This window comes from Nyctereutes procyonoides, unplaced genomic scaffold, assembly GCF_905146905.1.
Source record: "Nyctereutes procyonoides isolate TBG_1078 unplaced genomic scaffold, NYPRO_anot_genome, whole genome shotgun sequence".
In the NCBI taxonomy this organism is placed as follows: Eukaryota; Metazoa; Chordata; class Mammalia; order Carnivora; family Canidae; genus Nyctereutes; species Nyctereutes procyonoides.
In genome coordinates, this window is record NW_026575147.1 from 17,323,156 (window position 1) to 17,348,395 (window position 25,240).

Sequence of the window (25,240 nt, forward strand, 5' to 3'; positions counted from 1 at the left end):
GGCTAGATGGTGAGGATTTCCTGTTTCACAGAATTTTGGATTGGGAGTTTTATATTAAATAGTGCTTTCTGGCGTTTACTCACTTTTGTAAACATGATCTCACTTGAGCCACAAAGTTTTCTAAGGAGGGAGGGCTGGTGATAATTATTTTAGTTTTACACATGAGAATAGTAAGTCTCAAATAGCTCAAAGGAATTCCTCTAGATCGCATGGTGAGTATGTGGCAAAGCTGGGATTAGAACTCAGGTTCTGATTTCTAGGGCAGTTCTTGTTTCATTATACCACACTGCTTCCTGCATAATGTACCTAACTCTGAATTCTGTTCCCCAAGATAGGAAAGGATTCTCTTCCTTTCTGTTTGATTAGCTGTGTCAGAGCATGAGAGCAATGAAGCAGGAGTTGAGGATTCTTTCCCCAGATGATCAGTTAGCTTTTCCTAAAGCTATTCTATGCCTGCAGTCACCAGTTGTTACTGTTACCTAGACAGGATGTTGATCCAAAGTGAAATAGGTGGGAGAGTGGCTGACTCAGCTTAGCCGATCACAACTCCCATCCCTTCTGTCAATGGGTCTGTAATGTCATGTTCATTTATATGCATTTCATGTGCTCTTATGTCTATTTCTTAGTATTTTTCTCAGCTGTTTTTAATGTCTCGAGCCTTAGTTGTTCCTGAGTGGCCTGAAGTGACTTTCCTGTTCCTTAAAGTTTCCCTAAAATCTCTGAGGAGCAGGCAGCATGGGCTTCCCAATGTAATCTTATTTCATAGCCCTTGGCAGTTCTTTCCTTAAGTAGAGTATAAATTGTGAATGCAGATAGGTGTGTCAGTATTGCACTGTCACTTATGTAAGTGCACTTTAGCATTTCTTCTTTCCTTTTAATCGAAATGAGGAAATAGAGAATGTTTTGTTATGGTAGCTTTACACATACACCCACGAGGAAATGCGTAGTTAGCTTCTGTGGGAAATGTAACTGATACATTTCAGGGAACAAAATACATGATGGCTAAGATTTTAAGTCTGCCAAATGTTAATAGGGAAAGAAAAAAACGATCATGCTCTCATATTGCACTTTAGTTTAGCTTATTAATTCTAAGGTCAATAATTTATAGGAGTCTGCCTTGTTTACATCTATTAGTATATGAAAGTATACTGTGCCTTTCCACAAGATGCATTTCACAGATTGTGCTTTTCATTCAAGGGAGCCATCTCAACAAATGCTTCCTTCAGGTGTACAGTGTAGGAAAGCTTTCACTGAGTGGCCAACTGGTTGAAGGCTTGACACTTCAATATAAACAAAATGTCAAGTGGACCATTTTGAACCCTTCAGCAATCCAGCTGGACATTTGGCCATGGCCTGTGGTCAGCTGAGAGCTTCCTGGATGAAGGCCACTATCATCTAGCCATGCACCTTTCTCACTAGAAGTCTGGCATTGTATGTCCTGAGACCTGGGATTCCCCATTCTCCATCGTCCTGAGGAGACTTTAGATAACCCTGACAGCAGTGTTGCTCCTAAGGTACATAGCTTATTCAGAATGCATATAATTTCTTAATAGAAAATTGGTAATTGATTAGTTTTTCTTCATGACATGTTGAAATTAATAGACTTGTAACATTTACTGCATGCAGTAAAGGAGTATTTATGGTTTTGGTAAAGTGTTGAATTTCAAATTTGATAATTTAGAATTTGAATTAAACAAACATCCCTACTTTAAGTGTGTGTGTGTGTGTGTGTGTGTATCTGTTTGTCTGTCTTTTGGGAGGAGGAATAAACCTTGGAACTGTTAAAAAAATTTTCTTTTATCATGGTGCCCATTCTCAGTTGGCAGAGAACAGCTATCCAAATGTTGCTCAGGTCTAGTGCAAAGATTTAGGGAAGTTGTAACGAGTTTAATAACCATTTGTGGAGTGACATAGATGGACACACCCAATTACACAAGACCTGAGTCTGAGAACTGTTGATGTGCAATCATCCCATCAGCATCTGCTTGTCATTATCAACAACAATAATGGCTCAACTATTTCTTTGGGGCCACATGAAAAGACAGTGTACCCATAGCAAAGGGTAACTCAGACCTGACAAAAACATAGCCCTCCCTAACCGTTTGTTCCCAAACTACTCTTTTATTTATTTATTTATTTTTTAAATTTATGATAGTCACACACAGAGAGAGAGAGAGGCAGAGACACAGGCAGAGGGAGAAGCAGGTTCCATGCACTGGGAGCCTGACGTGGGATTCGATCCCGGGTCTCCAGGATAGCGCCCTGGGCCAAAGGCAGGTGCTAAACCGCTGCGCCACCCAGGGATCCCCCCAAACTACTCTTTAAGCATATCCTCTTGTGAGGTTTTGAAGTATCTCACGTTGTGTCTTGTCATTCATTTTCTTTCTTAAAAATCATGTCTTTCTAGCTTAAATTTTTGCCCAAAACCATGAAGGGCCAATGTATTATCCGTCATTTTTCTAATCCATTTCTTTGTCATTGGAAAGCCTTCATGTCTCTGGCTTCATGCTGCTTTATGTGTACAGAGGTATTCAGTATCCTTTTTCATTTACATTTTTGTTACAACTGCTGTCAAATCACGTATGAGCACTTTCTAATATAAATCATTTTGATCACTGTGAGTGGGAGGGAGGGAATCAGTTCATAGGAATAAATTTGCATGTTGACAAGATAATATCTAATAGTTTTCAAAGCATTTTTTAAAAAGATTTTGTTTATTTATTCATGAGAGACACAGAGAGAAGGCAGAGACTGGCAGAGGGAGAAGCAGGTTCCCTGTAGGGAGCCGGATGTGGGACTGGAGATCCTGGAACTCCCGGATCACACTCTGAGCCCTGAGCTGAAGGCAGACTCTCAACTGTTGAGCCACCCAGGCATCCCTCAAAGCACTTTCAAGTGCATTATATCTTTCATAAGACCATGTGTTCATTTCTGGAGACTGTGACAGAGACCTTCTGAGATCTATGCAAAAGTCACGCTGTCAAGTGCCAGGGCTGGCTGGAGAATCAAAGCCAGGTCTTCTTTCTGTTCCTTAGTGTATAACTGGATCACCATTTTATTGTCAGAAATATGGAATCTTTTGGTTTTTAAAAGGTGCTTACTTGGCTTTGGAAGTTATGTTAGCAGTTCTTTCTAGAGTGGAAAGAAGATATTTTCCAGCCTTTTGATTAAAAAAATCATTGTGTTATCTCTAAATTTTACTAGAGTCTGCTGGCACTGCAGGGATTCTGACTAAGGTATCTTTTAGAAAATTAAGTTTTTTGTTTTTGTTTTTTTTTTTTGAAAATTAAGGTCTTATAGAAATTAGCTTTCCTTGACTTTCTGAAGGAACAGACTTAATCTAGTGATGCAAATGTGTTCTTTGATTTATTAACACATTATAAACTTTAGATTTAATATTTGACTACCTTCTTTCTGAAGCATGTGTTTGTGCACAAAATGGATGCTTAGCTAGTTCTCATTGATTTTGGCAAGTGGCCAAAATGCAAAATGAGTATTGGTAGAACAGGGCTGTACAATTTCATTGCCAAGGTTGCCTGTGTGCAGACTGTGAGACCTGATTTATGTTTTGAGAACAAATGTAGATTTTTCAGAACTCACCCAGAAATTTTGGTGTGGGATAGTGTGTAAGCCCAGGGAATGCACTTAGGTGAGAGACCATTTAAGGAATAGGTTTTGTGTTCCTTCTAAGAGTTAGGCCTTGTGCTGAATGTTCGAGTAGTTGTTTCAAAGGGTTTTGTTTTGTTTGTTGTCCAGTTTAGGCTGCTAGTGGTGAGCTAAGGAGAAGCAAAAGAGGAGAAGGCATTCTTGAGAACTTCCTTGGAGGTTGTAGCTGGCTCTAAAGAGTCTTGGTTGAACTAGATGAGTAACTAGTTCCTATGACTAATGAACTTTGCAGGAGTCCCTTTAGTTGCACATGTAGCTCCCTGGGATTGCTCTAAGGTTCCACGCCATCACAGTTTGGAATAGTGGTTTTCAAACTCGAGTGGGCATTTGGAAGGTTTATTAGAACATAGATTCCTGGGCCCACAGCCCACCCCTCGAGTTTCTGATTTTGTAAGCCTAGGGTGGGACCTGATAATTCTCATTTCTGACAAGTTCCCCGATGCTGCTTCTGTTTTAGAAATTACACTTTGAGAACCATTGGCTTAGAGCAACATCAGGTGTTTTTTTGGGGCAAATGGAGCTATGTAAGCTTGGCTGGGATCTTTTCACAGCTATTCCAGTGCATAGAGGTGAGCTTCCAGAGGTATTAATTAATTGATCCAACAAGTCTGTGAGTGTCTACTATGTGCCAGCGACTGTTATAGCTGTTAGGGAATACTGTGAAGAAAACACACAAAAATCCCTTTGTTTGTGGAACTTCAGTGAGCATAGGCTGGGATTAACTTGATATCAGCCCTGCTGCTTATTGATGCTTGCAGGTGAGCCTGTTCCTTTTCTTAGCTCCCTTCTACATATTTTACTTTCTTTTGGAATCTTTGAATTTGGTAATAATGACATCAATATTAATCATTACCACAACTTTTTTTTGAGTGCTTGTTCTATGTCAGAAAAAGTGCAGTTAAGTGCTTTACATTTATTATCCCATGTAATTTTTAGAACAGCCCTGATGTTTCCATTTCTATCTAAAAGATGACTTTTGAAAGGGTTGGTAACTCACCCAAGATTATATAGCTAGATGGAGCTAGATCTATCTGATTGCAAGGCCATGCTTTTTACTACTGTGCTGTAGTCCAGGGTTTTTAAACTGCAGACTGTGACCACTCGTGGGGTATAAAACAAGTTTGGTAGGTCTCAGACAGCACTTTGGGGGGAAAATTGGAATTGAATAGAAAATATCACATAGGATAAGCATTGCTTCTTGAAAGTTTTGTTTTTTTCTCTGTATATATGTGTAAATATTGAGTTCTGACTTAAAATATATTTCTTACTGTAGATCACAGTAAAAAATGTTTATAAACTACTGCCTCATTGGCTATGGAATAGGTTATCTAATCATCATTCTAAAAAAAAGAGATTAGAAAATTTAAGTCTTAGAAAAATAATTTTTCAAGGGCACAGAATAGTCAGTGGCAGTACCAAGACAAAGAAAGATGTTTGAGTTTTTAGCCCCTAGTCCACTGCTTCCTTTCTCACATCATGCTGCTTCCTTAAAAGTGTACTGTATTGCCTGGGAATTGAGTCTTATCTTTTCACGTGATGGAAGTATGCTCTGGAACCTTTAGAGATGTTGACAAAACCTGAAAAGGGAAGTTGAATGTCCATGTGTTCTGGGTAGGTGAAAATTTTGCCTTGAAACCTCCAAAGCCTGCAGATAAAGATGTAACATTTCTCCCTTTAGTTCTGGTATACTTGATGGAGTGAGGGTAATGATATTAAATAACAGTGCCAGGCTCTAAACATTTTTTTGTATATTAACTTGTGTAATTACTAATTATTTTGACAGGGTAACCATGGCAGGGACATGAACTCGGTGGTTTGGAGTGAGAGAGGGCATCCTACCAGCATGAGTTAACACTTCTCTGTGCTGTCCCCAGTTCCTCATTTTGTTCTTGTTGCATTCAGGGCTATTTTCCTCATAGCCTGGCTTACCTAGGCCTGGTTTCAAATTCATTTCTTTCTTTCTTTCTTTCTTTTTTTCCCTGGATAATTTAGGTTCCTAATACTTTTCCCCTTAAATCAGTACAGTGCATCAGGGGCAGGGTTGTGGATTGTCAACATGATCAGGTGGTGATATATGTTGGTCCCTCTAGAGAATGCTGCCCTAACACTTTATACCAGGGGACTTACAGTCTGTCCAGGAGTAATGGAAGATATTTGGAAATAACTTGTGAATGCTTACAAACCCTTCCAGCAAGTGCCCTTTAGTATCATACCAGTGGTCTATGGAAGCTGAGGAAATACAAAGTCAAGGCCTTATCAAGAGTGAGAGAGGGATGCTGCCTATGTCTCTGCCTCTCTTTCTCTCTCTCTGTGACTATCATAAATAAATAAAAATTAAAAAAAAAAAAGAGTGAGAGAGGGATGGAAATTGGTGGGGAGGAGAGGCTAATACATTCTAGTTAAAAGAATGACGAGTAGAAGTAGGTAAGGATGGGAAGAAAACCTTAACTTGTGAATCATAAAATTCAAGTGAGAAGGATCCTAAAAGGCCTGGAGGAACGAGGTGCTTGGCTTTCTGTCAGATAGCTAGATAATAAGGAGTAGGCAGGGTACCTAGGTTATCATTCTGTGGCCCCTTTCCTTCTAAGTTCACCAGTGTTGTCTTCCAAAGCACCAGATTACAGGAAAGAGTAACAGTCAGTTAACCCTAGAATGAATGAAATAGAGGCACCAGGAACATGTACCAGGTTTATCTTTGCATTTTCTCCAGTTTCTTTGCACTTTCCCTCAAATGCTATGTACCCTTAGGGCTCTGTGTGTCCTAGTTTGTGAAATGCAGGGGTAAAGCAAGAACCTCCAGACTTTAATAAAATATATGCCCCAAGAAAAAGTTTTTTTTTTTTTTTAGCATGGACCCCCTCCTTCACTAGGTAAATAAATATTTTCAAATTATATACATTTACAACTATTAAACATGCATTTATTAACTCCTAGTAAAGCTTAATTATGTGTGTGTTTTTTAAAGATTTTATTTATTTATTCATGACACACACACACACACACACACACAGAGCGAGAGAGAGAGAGAGGTAGAGACGCAGGCAGAGGGAGAAGCAGGCTCCATGCAGGGAGCCTGATGTGGGACTTGATCCTGGGACCCCGTGGATCACGCCCTGAGCCAAAGGCTGACTGACGCTCAACTGCTGAGCCACCCAGATGTCCCAATTATGTGTGTTTTAGACTGTAAATGTGTAGCCGGTCTTAAAGTGCTTCTGGTGCCCCATGGGATAGTCTTGACCCCTCTGCTTCTAGGATACACACATTTCATTTTGAAGACCACTGGTCCAGAATGAAAATTGAAGAGTTTAATGTCAAAGCTCTTGGTACTTTCATTAAATAGATTATATTTTACTCTCAATATTTCCAATGCCCCTCTGCAAAATAGTTTTTGAATGTAAGTTTTGAATTAAAAGGCTATCTTTCCAGAGTGTATTATGTCAGAATGGAGGATGTACATGAACTAAGTTGAATCTCTCCTTGAGAAAGAATGCTGGGTTTGATGTAAGGAAAATAAACAACTCCCCCTCCCCCTCCTCTCTCTCCCCTTTTCTTTCTTTCTTTCTTTCTTTCTTTCTTTCTTTCTTTCTTTCTTTCTTTCTTCTCTCTCTCTCTCTCTCTCTCTCTCTCTCTCTTTCTTTCTTTCTTCATTCATTTATTCATTCATGGGAGACAAGAAGAGAGAGGCAGAGACATAGGCAGAGTGAGAAGCAGTCTCCCTGCAGGGAGCCTGATGTGAGACTTGGGACTTGAACCCCGACTTGTGGGATCACGACTTGTGGGATCACACCCTGAGCCGAAGGCAGATGCTCAACCACTGAGCCACCCAAGCATTCCCCCGGCCTTTTTCAGTTAAAAAAAAAAATTACTTTTGTTTTTTTAAAGTGAACTCATGACTTGGAGATGGAGAGTCTCATGCTCCACAGACGGAGCCAGTTAGGCACCCCACGACTTTCCCTTTCTTAGTCTGTGTTGGTGCAAAACCCTTGTTTGATGTCATTAAGATTTCGCCACCATCATACTCCATATTAGGGCTTGGTAAATGTTTGCAATGATTTAAAAAAAAAAATCGTCAGTCTTAACTGGAGAGCAAACCAGAAATGACAGAGCAATAGAATGGACAGTATACCACATTTGCTATGGAGCTGTTGGTGAAGGTATTGGTACTATGCTAAAGTTGTTGATCTGTTGTAGGCCTTCTACAGTATCACCCAGAGTTGAGCAGAACTTATAATCAGAAGAAAATAAATTAGTTCATTTCATTTCAGGATTTAGAAGCCCAAGACTGTGGGAATTAGCTAAGACAAAGATACACTGAGTAAATGTAGTGAGAGATTATTTTGGTAATTAGATGCAGTTAATTTTTGTAATGAAGTAAAAACGAATAACACATCATCATTTGTGGAGAGACTGCAGAGCAAATTAGAGAGACAGATAAAACTCATTTTGGCTATACAGCAGAGCCAGACAAACTCAGGGACATATATTCTTTTTATACAGATATTTCCAAGTACTTTTTCCAGTCGTGAGGATGCAAATCATTACAATATTAGAACTGCTTGATTCAGGATCCCTGGGTGGCGCAGCGGTTTGGCGCCTGCCTTTGGCCCAGGGCGCGATCCTGAAAACCCGGGATCGAATCCCATGTCGGGCTCCCGGTGCATGGAGCCTGCTTCTCCCTCTGCCTGTGTCTCTGCCTCTCTCTCTCTCTCTCTCTCTCTGTGACTATCATAAATAAATAAAAATTAAAAAAAAAAGAACTTTAAGAAAAAAAAAAGAACTGCTTGATTCATTACTGTTACTGGAAAAATGAGTTAAACCAAGCACATGTCCTACTGAGGGTGAGTCAACAGTGTCATTTTGACATAAGGAGGGACAGTACATTAAATGAGTTATTCCAAGTCCTGTGGTTTTCCTCCATCTGAGCAAAGACAGCTCTTGTTTCAGAAGTGGGGCTTATGTACAAAAAAAGAAGTTGCCCATTTCCTTTCTTTCTCAATTATAGCTAGTTTTCTTTTTGCCTGACACTTTTCAAAAATCCATTTTCTCCTTACATTGTATCCTAAGATTTTCTGAATTTTGATGGAGTATTTATTTATGAAAATATATTATTTATTATAAACCAATTGTATTTTAAAGTTTTAGTTCAAATTCATCTGCTAATTCATGGACCAGGATTGGTATATGGTATCAGATATCCTTTAAAAAATGTCATAAGAGAAACAGAAAAATAATCTATTTTAACATGTCATTATTTTTCTAAGTTTTTTTAGTGACATGGACATGAAATAGGGTGGTTTTTATGGAACATTATACCAAACTGTAATGCTGAAATCTATCCTTTTGACTTTGGAAGAGTCTGGTGTTCTGAGACTTGTGGAAAAGTGACGCTGTGAGCTGTTTGAGGTTTCCTCAAATGGGATCCAATATGATTAAGGTTATGTGTCTGAATAGTTTATTCCTTGGTTTGGGAAGGTGAATTTTTGTCTTTTCTCACTCTCAGTTGATTCCTTTAATTGGGGAGAAGCAGACCAGATGAAGAAAATATTGTCTCTGATAGCATTCTTGGTTTACCAACATTAGTTATTACGTGCCTTCTCTGACTAGCAGGCCACACTTTTTCTGTTTAGAGGTTCAGTTTTCACTAACTTAACTGTAGATATGTTCTTCGGAGGAATGTGTTTCTGATCAGTTGAATTCTGGGTAGCTTGATCAAATGATGACGAGTTGCTTACTTTTAATGGGATCACTGTTATTAAAAGTAAAATCTTGTCAACATAGGATGTTATTCTTATGATCTAGTTCCAATAATTTCCTTTTGCTTCTTGATGCTACTCTATATTGAAAAGAAATTATATCTAATTATAATTTTACAAAGGAAGAACTCTGTACAATTTCACCCATTCTTTTACTTCATATGGTAGTTTGTTTTTGTGTTTTTCCTGAGAAATGATACATAGCAGTATATTGAATCCTAGAGTTGGCAAGTTTTCAAAAGTGGGGTTCTTATGTCATGGAGGTAAGAGTGATATTAATGAATGTCCTTGTTAGGGAATGTGCATGAAGAGTGGTTCTGAAATACAGCATTTGTGGCCCCTCTTATCCTAGGAACTTAGTCTTGGTTTTGTTTTTGACAAGCATGTGGTCATTAGATGGTCTTTGGCACAAATGTTTTTTATGTACATAGCCAGTATGTGGGTATTTATCTATGTGAGAATATTCTGTTATGGAGGTTTGCAGGTTTGGTTGATACCAGGTTTTTCTGACTGCATCTCAATAGATATAGTGAGTGGAAGTATCCTGGGCTGGTAGATAAAAGACTTGTATTCTGGTGCAGGTTGGGCCATCTTGACTTGAATGACTTTGGGCAAGTTCCTTATTTCTTTGACTTGCAGTTTCCTCTTCTGTAAATGGTACTAGTACTAATTTGCATGCCTTACAGGGTTGTTGTAGAGATCAAATGAAATCATTTGTATGAAAATGTTTTGTAAACTATGAAGGTATTTTTACTGTAGCATTGCCTTTGGTCAGATTTCTCAGGAGTGAGAAGGTGAGAGTTGGGAGCTGACATTCTGATTTGTTTGGCCAGTGTTCACATTGGTCTTAGAACACCTGTAGGTTTGGGTGGGGGTGAACACAGATGGAAATCAGCTAAAAAGCCCTGCCCATTAGAAGCTGAGACGTTAATCCTAAATACGTGTTGCCAAGTCAATACCATCTCCCGTCTTTAGGTAGAGCAGGTGCTTGTTACTCTCATTTTACTGGAGGGACATGGGGATCCCTGGGTGGCGCAGCGGTTTGACGCCTGCCTTTGGCCCAGGGCACAGTCCTGGAGACCCGGGATTGAATCCCACGTTGGGCTCCCGGTGCATGGAGCCTGCTTTTCCCTCTGCCTGTGTCTCTGCCTCTCTCTCTCTCTCTCTGTGACAATCATAAATAAATAAAAATAAAAAAAAAATAAAAATTACTGGAGGGACATGACCAGCCAGCTAACTTAGGATGTAACTGACTACTTTCTGAAATTCACATCATTAGAATTACTCCTTGGGGGTAAGATATTTTACTGTAGGAAAGTTGCTTATTTGGGTAAGTTATTTTCTGTGGCATTGAAAGAGCATGTACAGAAGCCCACTGTGTACAAATTTATAACCTTGTTCTACTTAGTTCAAAAGCCAGATCACATGAGAAGGAGGATATTTGGTTCACTTGACATATTTAATATAAAACTTAAAGTATTTGAGACTTTCTGTGGTAACTTTTATTTAGGCTTATAGCCAAAGTGATTACAATGCTTTGGTTTTCATATTTTCGATGAGGTAATGTGTACTTTGGTGGGGAGGAGGAGAAATGTTATTTAATCACCAGCGTTATACTAATAACCACATTTGCTAAATCCTTTGTCCCTTTACTTGAACTCAGGGTTACTTGCTTTAATACTGGTTTTCCAAAGGACTTAATCCTGTTATAATATGATGAGGTGATGGTGGGAAGGACATTCCCACTGACCTGGAGTAGTGTAACTGGTAAAACTCCCTTTCTAAATCCCTCTTGTTCTACGTGAATATCACTCCCATGTCCCCAGAGTGGAATGGATTTTTACTGAGGAGAGTATTTTAAGAGCGATAAACAAAAGAGATGAAAATATCTCCTCTGCCAGGTCTTTGTGACCTTAGAAAGCTAGAATAAACTATCATTTTGCAGATTTTATTTTTGTCTTCTTTTGTGGGACATTAGGGACTTGTTTATGTTCTCTTGGAGGGAGAGATAGAAAACTGGCCTGCTCCTTCAACAGTTTGGCTTTGAAAACATTTCCAAACATTTACCATATGCCTAGCATCATAGCTGGGTTGAAGCTAGGTAGAACAGACATCAATAGGTGTTGCTGAGTCCAAAATCTGCCTTTTGCTGGAACCCCTTTGGGCTGCCAGGCAGGAGGAGTGACAGCAAGGTAGATGAAATGGGTGGTGGGTTAGGGCACCTGATTTTTTTTTTTTTAATTCCTCTAGGAATTTATGACTCATTTATGAGAGTTGGGAAGACTAAACTCCAGAAAGCCAATACTCCTTATAGGATTTACCTCTCAAGTTTTAATTTAATATATTGAGGTTTAGATTATTTTGGGCTCTTTCTGAGGACTCCGGACTGAAGCTGAAACAAGGGAAGTCTCTTAGCCTCTCTAGAACTAAGAAAACCTTTGTCAAAGGCAGCATAAATTTTGGGTTTGCCAAATTAGGTGTTGCTGTAAATGGAGAAACCTAGATTTCCTTCCTGTTTGAAAACACAAACATGGAAAGCTCAACTTCTGATACGGTCATTTATTAATGCAGACAAAATTTTCTGTCTTTGCTGCCTTTCTTTGCTCATCCAGCAACAACTGGATGAACAAGAATGGCCATGCCCATTTGCAGTGTGCTGGGCTGTTTTTATTAAAATGACTGTTACAATTCCATAGAAATGTAAGTATTCTTGGAGATAAATTCTTACTTACATTCACAGTAAAAGAATGTGAGTAGTTGAAAGATTTGAGTTGGAGGAGAGGAGTTTTAAAGAGGATTTTATTGAACATTGAAATTATCAGCTCTGCATCAAATATCTTTAAGTATACATCATTATTACTTTTTCCTGTTGCCCCGGGAGCCCAAGTCGTGTTGGTGTGAGGTGGCATTGATCTGTGTTTGAAGAAACAAGTGAAAAGAAGGGAGCAAATGAAAACAAAACGAAGTAAAAATTAAAGTTTGAAGCTATATTACATGTTTTCTTCCCTCAGTAGTTAGTAAAGATTTGATATTTTCCTAGTGTCTACCTTCCTGTACTCCAAAGTTGTTGTCCTAGACATGTTTTCTGCAAATGGGAAGTATTAATATACATTTACCATCTCCAGATTTAGACATTTTCTTCACAATGCTGGTTTCTGTGCTTATCTGGAATATTCTGGTTACAAGCCCAGAGTTTAGGACCTTTGGAGCTCTTGGGTTTAGACAGTTTTCAGTGATGTGTGTGGGGGTTTTGCATTGAATACTGTCCACAAGTGAATTGAATTTGGTTTTGGTTGATGGTTAGAACCTCTGTCATCTGGGTAATAACATAGAAGTAATCCAAGTGTAAGGACCTTAGCTTCTGCAAGCCCTGGCTTCAAAATAGTTAGCTATAATGTAGTGGTGCTTTATGCTGGGACTCAGATTTTTTTGTCATACAATGACAGTCTATGATGTTCTGGTTACTTGATTCTTGAGAGTAGCCTTGATTGCTACAACCAAAGTTCTTTAAAAAGACTGGGGGGAAGGATACTCATGAGAAAGTCTGGGGCTGTTCTCTGGATTTTCCCCATTTGTTTTTGGGAAGTCTCCCTGATTTTATTTATTTAAAGAATTTGGTTTTATTTAAATTCAGTTAATTACATATAGTTTCAGAGGTAGAGTTCAGTGATTCATCAGTTGCATGTAGCACCCGGTGCTCATTATATCATGTGCCCTCCTTAATTCCTTGATTTTATATAGTAACAATCTTAGGTTTTTCCATTTTTATTTTTAACATAATATTGTCTCTTGTTCGTTCTTATTGGGGTCTGTCTCTAAATTAACAAACAATAGAATTTGTTTACTCCACTTAAAAAGTTTTGTTTTTTTTTTAAAGATTTTATTTATTTGAAAAGAGCAAGCCAGCAAGAGACCCACAAGCAGGGGGAGAGGCAGAGGGAGAAGCAGACTCCCTGCTGAGCAGGGAGCCCAGTACGGGTTGGGAGATTTGGGGGGTTAGGGGGTGAGGCTCAACTCCAGGACCCTGGGATCATGACCTGAGCGGAAGGCAGACCCTTAAACAACTGAGCCACCCAAGCACCCCACATTTAAAAAGTTTTCTGAACAATTTAAACTAAAAGAACACTTCATTTCTTTTGAGTGGGTAGCAAGAAGATTATATATATTTATAGAATTCTTTTCCAGCAAAGGCACTTAAAAGTATGTATTTAAAATTAAGAGCTTCTTAAAAAAATGAAGCTGTACTTAACACAATTGTCTTTAAAAAGCTTTAAAAAGGGAGCGTTTACTAAGAGCACAGGAAATTAGTGACAGGCCGAATTTGTTTCTGATAGAACAGATATAGATCTAGAGGAGATAATAGAAGATAGAAGACAATTGAATATCACCTCAGATTGGCTTTTTTTGACCATTATATATACATATTTGTGCAGAGAATAATTTAACTTCTAGATCTGATAGAGCTTCTTCCCGTCTTGGGTTTTATTATATTGAGATCTTGAAACTTTTGGATATAAAAATCCTGTAATCATTTTGGTGTTAGATACTTAATAGTGAAGAAATACATTGAGGTTATTTTGGAACAGATTGACCCTTACTTTTCTGTGGATGTGGACCAGTGAACCTTCTCATGGAGAAAATGGTACTGTATAATGGAAAAATACCATCTTAGCTTTCTATTCACTTGGAATTTTTAATACTATGTTTTCTGCATTTGCTGTTTAGATGAAATTACTTTGGCTTCTGTTCAACCCATTTAAATAAATTCTTAACCATAATACACATGGATTTAAATTCATGGGGAAGACTGGGAGTGTGTATCTTTATGCAAATTTTAAGGCAGGAACTTCCAAAATGTTTCAGTTTTTGAAGATTAGAAAAGTATATTCCACTTTCTCAACTTCTCTGTTAAAGGCCAGGAAATTTGCACCATTTTTTCCTTCTCATTTTACTTTTCTGCTTTTACAAAATGAAATTAGAATTATTAGGCACAGTCATATTTGGGTATCACTATGCTTATTAAAATTGGAGCCCTAGAAAATATTAAGCACATTAAGTGGTTGTTGACTTTATTAGGTTTTGCTTTAAAGATAATTCCTTGAATATTTTATGAGTATTGACTGTACTTGCTATGGTCTAGGCACTGTGCTAGGTCCTGGGTATACGAAGATGAGCCAATCATGTTCAATGTCTTTAGGGAATTTGCAGAGAGGTGGGGGAGAGAGACAGGTGAGCCAGCACTTTTATTAAATCTGCCTAAGGTGTAATGGGAGTACAGAGGAGGAATGTGTTAATCAGACTGGAGGGTCTCTGAGGGTTTCTTTAGGAAGGTAATCTTTTATCTATGATTTGACATATAGTTGGGAATAAGCAAGATGGATAAGGAAGAAAGTGAGGGGAAGTATTTTCCAAGTGAAATGATGTACATGTGTATAGAGGTACTTACTAACAGATTTGCCACATCTGATTTATAAATATATTTTTATAATTTTTCATCTTATTTAACTCATAAATTAAAGTGTTTCTGCCATCTTTAAGAAGACAAAAATAAAGAAGGAAATAACACAATGCATAGTATATGTGAATATAGCACAGCAAATATTGATGCATTTTGTTCTTTGCAATAAATCCAGTAGTATAAAGTAGGACAAAATTGGAATTTTTAATTTTTATTTATTTATTTATTTTTTTTAAATTTTATTTTTATTTTATGATAGTCACAGAGAGAGAGAGAGAGGCAGAGACACAGGCAGAGGGAGAAGCAGGCTCCATGCACCGGGAGCCCGAGATGGGATTCGATCCCGGGTTTTCAGGATCGCGCCCTGGGCCAAAGGCAGGCGCCAAACCGCTGCGCCACCCAGGGATCCCGGAATTTTTAATTTTTAAAATTTTTTTATTTTTTAAAGATTTTATTTATTCATGATAGACAGACAGAGAGAGAGAGAGAGAGAGAGAGAGAGGGGCAGAGACACAGGCAGAGGGAGAAGCAGGCTCCATGCCAGGAGCCTGACGTGGGACTCGATCCCGGGACTCCAGGATCGTGCCCTGGACCAAAGGCAGGCGCCAAACCCCTGAGCCACCCAGGGATCCCCCAAATTGGAATTTTTTAAATCAAAGATTATTCTAGACTCATCAACTCACTAGGACAGTTGTCTTTATAAAATAATTCTATTAGTAATGTCAAAAACACTCATTTATAACTTCAGTTTTGTTGGTTATATTTTCTTTATCAAGGTATACCTATTTTTGAAAAGTAGTAATATTTTGCTATGAACTGTATAGCCTAAGCCTTGATCTCTGTGGGTCTGAGATCAGCATCTCTTAAGTAGGAAACTCGTTTTCTATTAGATGGTATCTGTAAAGGATAGAGAAATTCTTGCAATACTATCAGGAAAATAAAATTGGTATCTCCCTTGTTGCATTTATTTTTTAATCAAGACAGATTTCAATGAGGAAGACAGATGTTTCTCTACTTTGTTTTTATTTAAATGTACCACTTGGGATTTTTAAGCTTCTGCACTTCTGTTTGTTTGGATTTTTTTTTCATGGCTTGATCCCAAAAAATGGAATAAAAATTCAGTGGAAGTTTGTTGTTTGAAATCACAGGGTGCTGTGAGAATTATTGCAAATCCCCGATGTCTCTCTGTCTGCCCTCAATTCTCCTACTTTTGGTAATAAAGCAAGCAGTCATTTTAGAGAACTTTGCTTTGTTCATTTACTGAGCCTCTTCAGACACCATGTGCCTGAAGCAACAGCAGCCAGCTGTAGCCAAGGTTCTAGGGCGTAAACTCAGACTTCTTTCTGAAATGCTGCTACTTGAAATTTGCATAAACGTTGAAGAGAAAACTAAAAGGGCCCTGTATACCTTCTCTTCACATGTTTTAGGAACCTCACCCATTTAAGATATTAAAACATCTTTTGAGTGAGCAGTGGATATGAACACATATACTGCAGACTGACAGAGCAGGATATGAAAAATAAAATCATGTGAGATAGACAACAGACAGGCTTCTTTGAAGAGGCTACAAAGCAACAAGTAATGCCAATTTACACCCATTACATGTTAATGCAACAAGTGAAACAAATTGAAGGCTGCTCAGATTACAGCCGGCTGGGGTGCAGATTTAATTACTCATGTTAGAGATTCCTAAAACAAAGGGAAGCTTTTAAACCAATATGTAGCCGGCATGATACTGAAAAGCCCTGAAAAACCTAGGCAAATGCCTAGAAGAAATTTTAAGGAGGATTCTATTCTATCAGGATACCTTGGGCCAATCCCTGAATGAGCCAATTCCTGAGGCACTGGAAGTGGTTAAAGTCAGTGAAAATTTATTCTTTTATATGCAGTATTTATAGACAAATGAGGCCCATGAACTTGAATAAATACCAGAACCTTGTTCTGGACTGAGTTATACAGTGCTAAACACAAAGATTTGGGTTGTACTTCTTAGAGGTTCTTTTTGGAGTGGTTCTGAAATTGACGTTAAGAGGGTCTTTTAAATGTATATAATAAAAGCAATTTTTATTTTGTTTGTGTTTATCTTAGAGTCAGTTAGGTAAATGATATTCTCTTTGCCCCTACCCCTAACTTCCCTCCATTACACTGAATATGGACTATGAGGATAGGAATTGTTTTACTTCTGTTTGGTTTCTGTGCAATGCCCTGTAGAGGCCTATGCTCACAGTAAATCTTTAAAAAAATATAGAGCTGTATTAAAATTGAAAGGCATTTTTGTTTATATATAGTGTTTATTTAACCTTTAGTGTTTCATTTCTCCTTATTCCTGCAGTGCTACACCTTTTTTTAAAGCAGTGGCCTCTGATTTTCTTTTTTGTCATAGTAGTAGTTCAGTATTTCTTTTGTTAGACTGCTAGTGATGGCAACTGTGAAGAATGTATTTCACTTACTGATATTACATCCTAAACTGTCTAAGACTATTCTATTTTTCCAGATTCTCAATTTTGTTTAAACTGGGGTCTGATTGATGTAACAAGTTTTCCTAGAGGCACCATTTATCATGCATTCACTTACCAAGAATTTAAGAACCTATTATGTGAGCTAGCCTTTTTTGAGCTCTTACTCATTATCAGGCACTCGAGGTTGTTTACATGTATTAATTCAGTTCTTAGGAGGGCTCTGGGAGATGATCTTACAGGTGAAGAAACTGAATCATAAATAGGATACAGCTGTAGATGGGAAATGATGGTGCTAGAATCCAAACTTAGAACCTGATTTTGGCACCTGTGCACAAAACTATAGTTTCAAATATACGGAAAAGAAGAAATGTTTTCTATCCTCTAGGATTTTAAACATGGAAAAGTAGAGAGAAGACAGCATAAAATTAAGTGCTAAACTGTGAGTGGGTTCTGAATGTCCTAAGAATTAGGGCTCTGAGGATGAGGGAGGAGTTGGGTTGGGCCTCAGCAGAATGAGTTGTGTCCATGGTGGAGGGAAAGTGGCAGCTGAGGAAGCTGAGATGGGGATAGGCATGGAACTGAGTGCAGTAGTGATCCATTCCAGCTAGTGACTGCATTTATTATGGTGGGAGGATCCCGGTCAGGGAAGGTGGGCTGTAATCTTGAAGGAGTCTGAGAGTTTAGACCAGAAAAAATAAGAAATGGCTTGTTCCTGGAAGAAGTGACATCTGTGTCATTGTGTGAAGGTACTGCATAGACCTCTCAGCTGGTTCTTCTGAAACCAAACTGAGAGTAAGTTCTGAGAATTAAGAACTGAAAACCAATGTAGATTAGAGAGTGCTGTACCAACACTTTGCAAGGGAGGCTTATGGGAGGTTGGATGAGATTAGAATAAAATCCTTACCACTTTTGGGGAGCTGAGAAAATAGATGTCTTCAATCTAGCCTAAAAAGGGATGACTTGAGTAAGCTTATGTAAAAAAGAAAAAAACGCTCCTTCACTCACTGGAACATTTTATAATTTATTTCTTATCTTTATTTTTTTCTCTTTCTTAATTTCTCTTTTTTTAAAGATTTATTCCAGTGAGAAAGAGAGAGAGAGAGCGGGAGCAAGCGAGGACAGCAGGGAAGGGCAGAAGAAGAGGGAGAGAGAGAATCTCAAGCAGATTCCCTGCTGAGTGTGGAGCCTGACTTGGGCTTGATCTCAAGCCCTGGGAATCAGACCTGAGCTGAAATCCAGAGTCAGATGCTGAACTGACTATACCACCCATATGCCCCTACAATTGTGACTGTTTTCAAACACAAATCTGATTGTGTCATTTTCCTTGCTTAAAGCTGAGCAGTACTTACCCACTCACTTGGACCAGAAGCCGGGGTCTAACTCCTTACTACCTCCTGTTACTCACCCTTCCTTGCCTAATAGTCTCCAGCCACATGAATCTGGAATATCAGTCTCATTCCCATCTCAAGGCCTCTACACTTGCTCTTTCCTCACTCAGTTTGGAATTGCTCTTTCCCGCATCTTCATGATTCTTGTTCTTCTAAATCTTAGCTCAAAGATACCTTCTGAGAGAAGACTTTCCTAGTCACCCTATCTAAAGGAGGTCCCTATACCTCCAGCCTTTGTGATTACTCTGTCTCCCATATCTGGGTTCTGTTTCCAACAGAATCTATCACTTAAGCAATGTCTAAAATGACACTATTTATTCATGTATTATCTATCTTTCCCTAATAGAAAGAAGGTTCATGGGGACAGGTACTTTATTCTGTTAAGCATGGAATCCCTGACATTAGAGCCCGTACCTCATGGAGTAGATGCGTTATAAGTATGTTCTGAATATTAGAACCCTTGTCCCCAAATACATTGAATAGAAAGTGTGTGAAAATTAGAAATTGGTCTCTAAATTTTGTGTCACATTGCCAAGTGATGGAGTGATGAAATTGAAATCTCTTCTCTTTGCTTTTATCCTTTTTTGGGGAGTGGGAGGCACGTATGCACGCACGCGTGCGCACACACACACTGTATATGAGATTGATTCCAGTCAGCAGTATTTATTGAGTGATCATTATGGCTTAAGATGAAAATTTGGGAAAAAGTCACTCTTTTTGTGAGGGACTCATTTCTCTGAGTCTACAAAAGCATCAGTTAAGCATCTGTTCTCTAAATGGTATATTACTGAGCATTTTGTTTTTTACTTTTCAATTTCACTGTTAAATTTAAGTGTTTTACATTGGAAAGAGAGCAAATTGAATTTTTAAATGAGGTCTTTTCTTGTCTCACTGTAATTTTTTTTGAGTTCTCAAAATTTTAACTTCTCTTTGAATGACAAATCATTACAGAATTCATTTAGAAATACCCCTGAGCAAAGTCACAAGTCTCAAATTTTACTTTATTTTTCTTTTATCTATTCAGGCAATACATTACTGTCTAGATTATCCAAGACCTCAATGGATTCTGTAGTTGTAGAGGATTCCTTAAAGTGGACACTCATGTCTTAGTTGCTATTAAAGTCTGGTTCCACAGACTTGTAGCATTAGCAACATATAGGAACTTGTTAGGAAGCAAATGTGCAGGCCCCTGCTAGAACTCCTTAATCAGAAACTGTGGGGGTGGTGTGTGGCAAGCCCTCTACTTGATTCTGATGCACACTTTGAGTACCATAGCTTAGTAAATGTTATAGGGTCAAGGTAGTATGATCCTACAGATTAGCCAAATGGCATTAATTATTAGCCCTGTAAGCCCACCTCTTTTTTGGTCACTAAATTTGATTGGTTCACTAAGGCTGGGCTATAAAGTTATTTGCTTGATGGATTGCCACATGTTGACTTTGGGTTGTTTGTATTTCTTTGAACCTGTCACTGTAATGATTTGCCAGGACACTTAATAGGAACAGAATGTAATTTTTTTGCACCCATGGCTTTCTGCGTCATGGGTGGCTAGGTCCTTAATGTCCTTCTGCATAGATTTCTCCAGGTACCAGGCATGCTATTCACATACTTTAATGAGAGAGGTGTCACTGTTGGATCACAGGAGACCTTCAAGAATATGTAGTTTACCCCAGTTTAGTTTACAGGTAGGGAGATTGAGCCACCATGAGGTTGTGTTTTATTTGCAGTAGCACAGCTAGTTAGTGGTAGAGGCAGGATTTCAGGTTTCTGGACCCCACTGAGCCAGGATTCCTGCAGGAGGACAGAGCTGCAGCTTAGCTTGCTCTGTGCCTACAGAACATTCCTTTCCTACTGACAGGTTTTCTTTATTTAAAGAAAAAAAGCAAATAGAAAAAAGTCAGGAAGTCCTCATTGAAACTAATAAAAGTGTCTAAAGAGAATGAAAAAAGCAGTTTGAGAACTTTGGTATGGAGGAAATAACCTGACATTAACTGTTTTAATTATAGTTGTTGCATTGGCCTTATCAGTGTGGGAAGAGGGAGCATTTGAGCCCTACAGGGAAGTGGGATGTGGACAACAAGATGACCCTCTTCCTGAATCTGCCTGTTCGGGCTGCAGTTTAGTGACTCTGTGATCCCAGCAGCTGTCATAGAGATGGGGCTGGACTTAGTAAGAGACTTGGGTCTCAGGCCTAGCACTGCCACAGCTAGTGGTGTGATGTTCCATGAGGTCACCTAACCTCCCTGGCCTTCACTTTGTAGTAAATGTATAACAAAACCTATCCTGCCCATCTGAGAAGAAAAATGTCAGGTAGTGGGAAGTAGTGTATCACTGTAGTTAAGAGCACAGACTCTCTCACAGGTTCCAGACTCCCTGGGTTCAAATTCTGGCTCTTTAATTCACTGGTGTGGCAGTAGCAGGTCACTTATCCTTCTTGTGGAACAGATACAATGAAATTAACTGCCTCACAGCGTTGTGGGGAATGTTGAATTAGTCTATGTAGAGTGCATAAAATAGCATCTGGGATTTAATAAGTGCAATGTGTTAGCTGCTGTGATTATTACTATTTTAAAAATATTGTTATTTTAAGAGATGAGATTTCTATAAACATGTTCTCAAATAGTTCCATTACTTGGTGATGGTACCGGGCAAATAGAGGGTTCTTATGCAGTAATTGTTAATGGAGGAGTTGTTCTAACACCCAGCTCGTGCCTGGGCTCTCCCTGTGAAAAGAAGGTGATTTTGATGCCTCAGAGGGGCAGGCCTAGAGCCTGTGATACTGAGCAGTCTATTCATAGAGTGGTATGACTGGAGGAAACAAAGGTGGAGACTTCTGAATTTTGCTTTCAGGTATTTGTATACAAACCATCCTAGGAGGTGGGCATGTAATCTTCCAGAAAAAGTTCATGAACTTTAATTTTGGTTTTTGTTGTTTGACTAGGTTTCTTTCTGTCCTGTCTTCCCAGTTGTTATTAGGATTCTTGACAAGGATTTTGGTGATGAAAATTCCAACTCTAAAAGCTGAATAATCAGATTATCAGCAAGTGAGTGGTAGACTTTAAGGGCCTTTCTCCTCTTGTGATTGAAATGAAAATTTCTACTATTGCTATTTATTTCTGAGTACTCTGTTTTGAGGAGGGATTATGGTGGTGAGGTAGGTGCCTTTTCATTGTCTTGAAAAGGACTGGAGTTTAAGAATTTGAGAGTTATTATTTTATCTGCGTATATAAAATTAACTTTTTATTTTCTTTACTTTGACCCGTCTACTCTCCCATCTTTCTTTGTGTGAGTCCCTTAAACCTAGAGATTATGTTGTATTTATTTCTTATGTATTACATTTCCCCTTTTCCTCTGGATCCTAATATTGTGCCTAGTATATACTAGGTTCTCAATTACAGTTTTTTCAATGAATATTGTTGATGTTTCTGATTACTTATTAAAGTGACTTGTTCTGAAACTTCACTTGAAGGCTTAAGTAATTCATTAATATCATGTGACTTAGTATCTACCCAGGTCTTCCTAAATATTAATTGATGAATCTTTACATTACTTATCTGAAGGATTCAAATTTCAAGATGCTCATAGTATGGCATGGGTGTTAGAGTTTTAATTTTCTTGGTATTATTGGGAGATAGGGATGCAACATCTGGGAAGATAGAGAAGCATAGAGAATTAAAAGCATGATTCAAGATTACAAAATAGTTATTGTAGGAAGAGACTCCTAGGATGAGCTTTCATGCTTCTATGACCCTAGAAGCAACAGGACAAATACAAAACAAAACAAAACAAACAAACCTGATTAAAACTCTAAAGAGAAACCCAGATCAGGTTGGATATGGGAACTAATGTTGACCCGGATTGGGTAAAATTTCTTTGCTATCTAAGGGTTATGATTAGTGACTTATTTCTAATGTGCATTTGTTTTTATTTTTAGCATTGCAGTGTCGGGATAGCTATGAGCCCTGTGTAAATGAAGGAGTATGTGTTACCTACCACAATGGCACAGGATACTGCAAGTAAGTTTTTCGTTTTCTTTTTCCTTCTTAAATATTTTATTTTTCCTCTGTATAACACTAGACAAGATTTGGTCCTGCTTAATTCTGTTTTCAATACTTCTATGAAGTATTACTGGTTCTCTAACTTTTCTGATAAAGTCTTTGTGGGGGATGAGAATGGAAGGATGCAGATGTCAGATAAATGGTTAACAAGAACTTCTTATTATCTTATCACTATCTTTTTCATTATGAAAAAGACTTTTCAGTGAGTGGCTAGTTAATGTATATCGAGTGCATTCTTAGAATCACTCCTCAACATGTTAGTTATGATCTTGTTCTTAAGTCAAACCACAATAGATATCAACTTTAATTCTGCCTAGTGTAAGTAAATATTATAGCGTGAAATTATTTTTCTGATGTAAAAAAGTCCAGTTCTGAAAGAGAGACCGTGAGAAAGATGCATTTGCACCTGTAGGGGTGGGACATGGAGCAGGCACTGTGGAAAATGTCATTATATGGGGTTGTAAGAGGAAGGCTATGGGACAGGACTAGGGGGTGTAGGCTGGTTCTCAAGAGTAGTTTTTCTTTTTCTCCAACCACCTAATTTAGCTATACTTTTTATTTCTTTGAGGAAGCCTGTGAGATTATCTCATAAATAGTACCTCTCTGTGTCCTGTGGACCATATGGTTTTCCTTCTGCCTCTGGCTCAGTTGAAAATTTTTGACAGGAATGTGTATTCATTGTATTTATATCATGGAAAATAAGATTGATAATGTAACTTTTCTTTAACTCTTGTATGGACTGTACTTGTCCTCTGCTTTGGTAACAGTACTTGCTTTATAAGCATTTTATTTTATTTATTTATTTATTTATTTATTTATTTATTTATTTATTTATTTATTTTTTAAATTTTTATTTATTTTATGATAGTCACACACACACACACACACACACACACACACAGAGAGAGAGAGAGAGAGAGAGAGAGAGAGAGAGAGAGGCAGAGACACAGGCAGAGGGAGAAGCAGGCTCCATGCACCGGGAGCCCGATGTGGGATTCGATCCCGGGTCTCCAGGATCGCGCCCTGGGCCAAAGGCAGGCGCCAAACCGCTGCGCCACCCAGGGATCCCCTTTATAAGCATTTTAAATGAGTTTACCCAACATGTTTTTATTTCTTCTTTGGATATTTAATTAAATATCATAAATGTAATGATAACATTGGTTCCAGTCAAGTCCATTCTGACATCAGGATCTAAGTTCTTTTTTTTTTTTTTTTAAAGATTTATTTATTTATGATAGAGAGAGAGAGAGAGAGAGGCAGAGACACAGGAGGAGGGAGAAGCAGGCTCCATGCCTGGAGCCCGACGTGGGACTCGATCCCGGGACTTCAGGATCGCGCCCCGGGCCAAAGGCAGGCGCTAAACCGCTGAGCCACCCAGGGATCCCAGGATCTAAGTTCGTTCTTTCTTTCTTTCTTTCTTTCTTTCTTTCTTTCTTTCTTTCTTTCTTTCTTTCAAAATTTTATTTATTTATTCGTGAGAGACAGAGAGGCAGAGACATAGGCAGAGAGAGAAGCAGGCTCCCTCCAGGGAGCCTGATGCAGGACTCGATTCCAGGACCCTGGGATCATGACCTGAGACAAAGGCAGACACGCTCAATAACTGAGCCACCCAGGTGCCTCATGATCTAAGTTCTTCAGTGTTGTGAGAATTTTTGCAAGTCAGGAAAGATGCTCTTCAGCAGAAGGACAATATTTTAAGCTATGATGACAGTAAAGTTTAATTGTAGGTTATTTGGATTGGAATAATAATACTGGAAATGAAATGTTTTTTATAGCTGATAATGAGCTGCTCACTTAGTTTGTCTAGCTGGAAAACAAAAAGCAAGAACATGTGATGCAGTCTTCTTTCAGAATGGTAACACAGCTGGAGATAATAAAGGGGAGGAACTTAGAACTTCGGGGTGGCCTTAGAACTGGCCACCAAAATCTTCAGTCCCTTTTTGGTACCTGGTGTCATAGTTACTTGCTTTATTCCATTATTCAGCTCTCTTGTGGTTGTTAACCCATTAAATTATGATCATTTTTGGTTTATTTGTTTCTCTTACTGAATTTTGAGGTCCTTGTCTTATGCATTTTTATAGAGTTAATGCCTAATATGGTGCTTGATATGTCACTAGAGCTTAACAATGTATATTATTTCTTGAACCAAAAGGTGCTCAGTAGATTTCATCATTCACATGTTTTTTTAATCTATGTGTTAAAATAAGAAGATACTGTCCTCTCCTCTGAGAATTTTATCTGCTTCACACAGCACCTAGTATGGTTGTACTTTAATTCTATTTGGACATAATTCGACTTGGTAACTTATATAAGGGGAATTTCAAATAGGTTCTAAGTGTTGGCCTATGTATTTGTGGTCTGCTATGAGAAGAGAGACTAGTCTCTGAGCACTTACCAGGAGAGGACACTAAGGGTCACTTTTGGGAGAAAAGAGATTTGTGGTCCGTTAATCTCAAAC

The 25,240-nt window shown here is 38.4% G+C and overlaps 1 protein-coding gene across 2 annotated transcripts in view; it reads left to right on the top strand.

The window, feature by feature from the left end:
• The window catches only part of NOTCH2 (notch receptor 2), a 164,683-nt gene that overhangs the window by 18,026 nt on the left and 121,417 nt on the right, over positions 1-25,240 (top strand). Inside the window, exons 1-2 of one of the 2 annotated variants that reach the window (XM_055312498.1) lie at positions 22,707-22,740; positions 24,002-24,176. In XM_055312498.1, the coding sequence (XP_055168473.1) occupies positions 22,722-22,740; positions 24,002-24,176 (194 nt within the window). In that variant the 5' untranslated portion in view covers positions 22,707-22,721. Of the gene's footprint in view, positions 1-22,658; positions 22,741-24,001; positions 24,177-25,240 lie in introns of those variants that run through there. The other variant, XM_055312499.1, reaches the window with a different exon arrangement.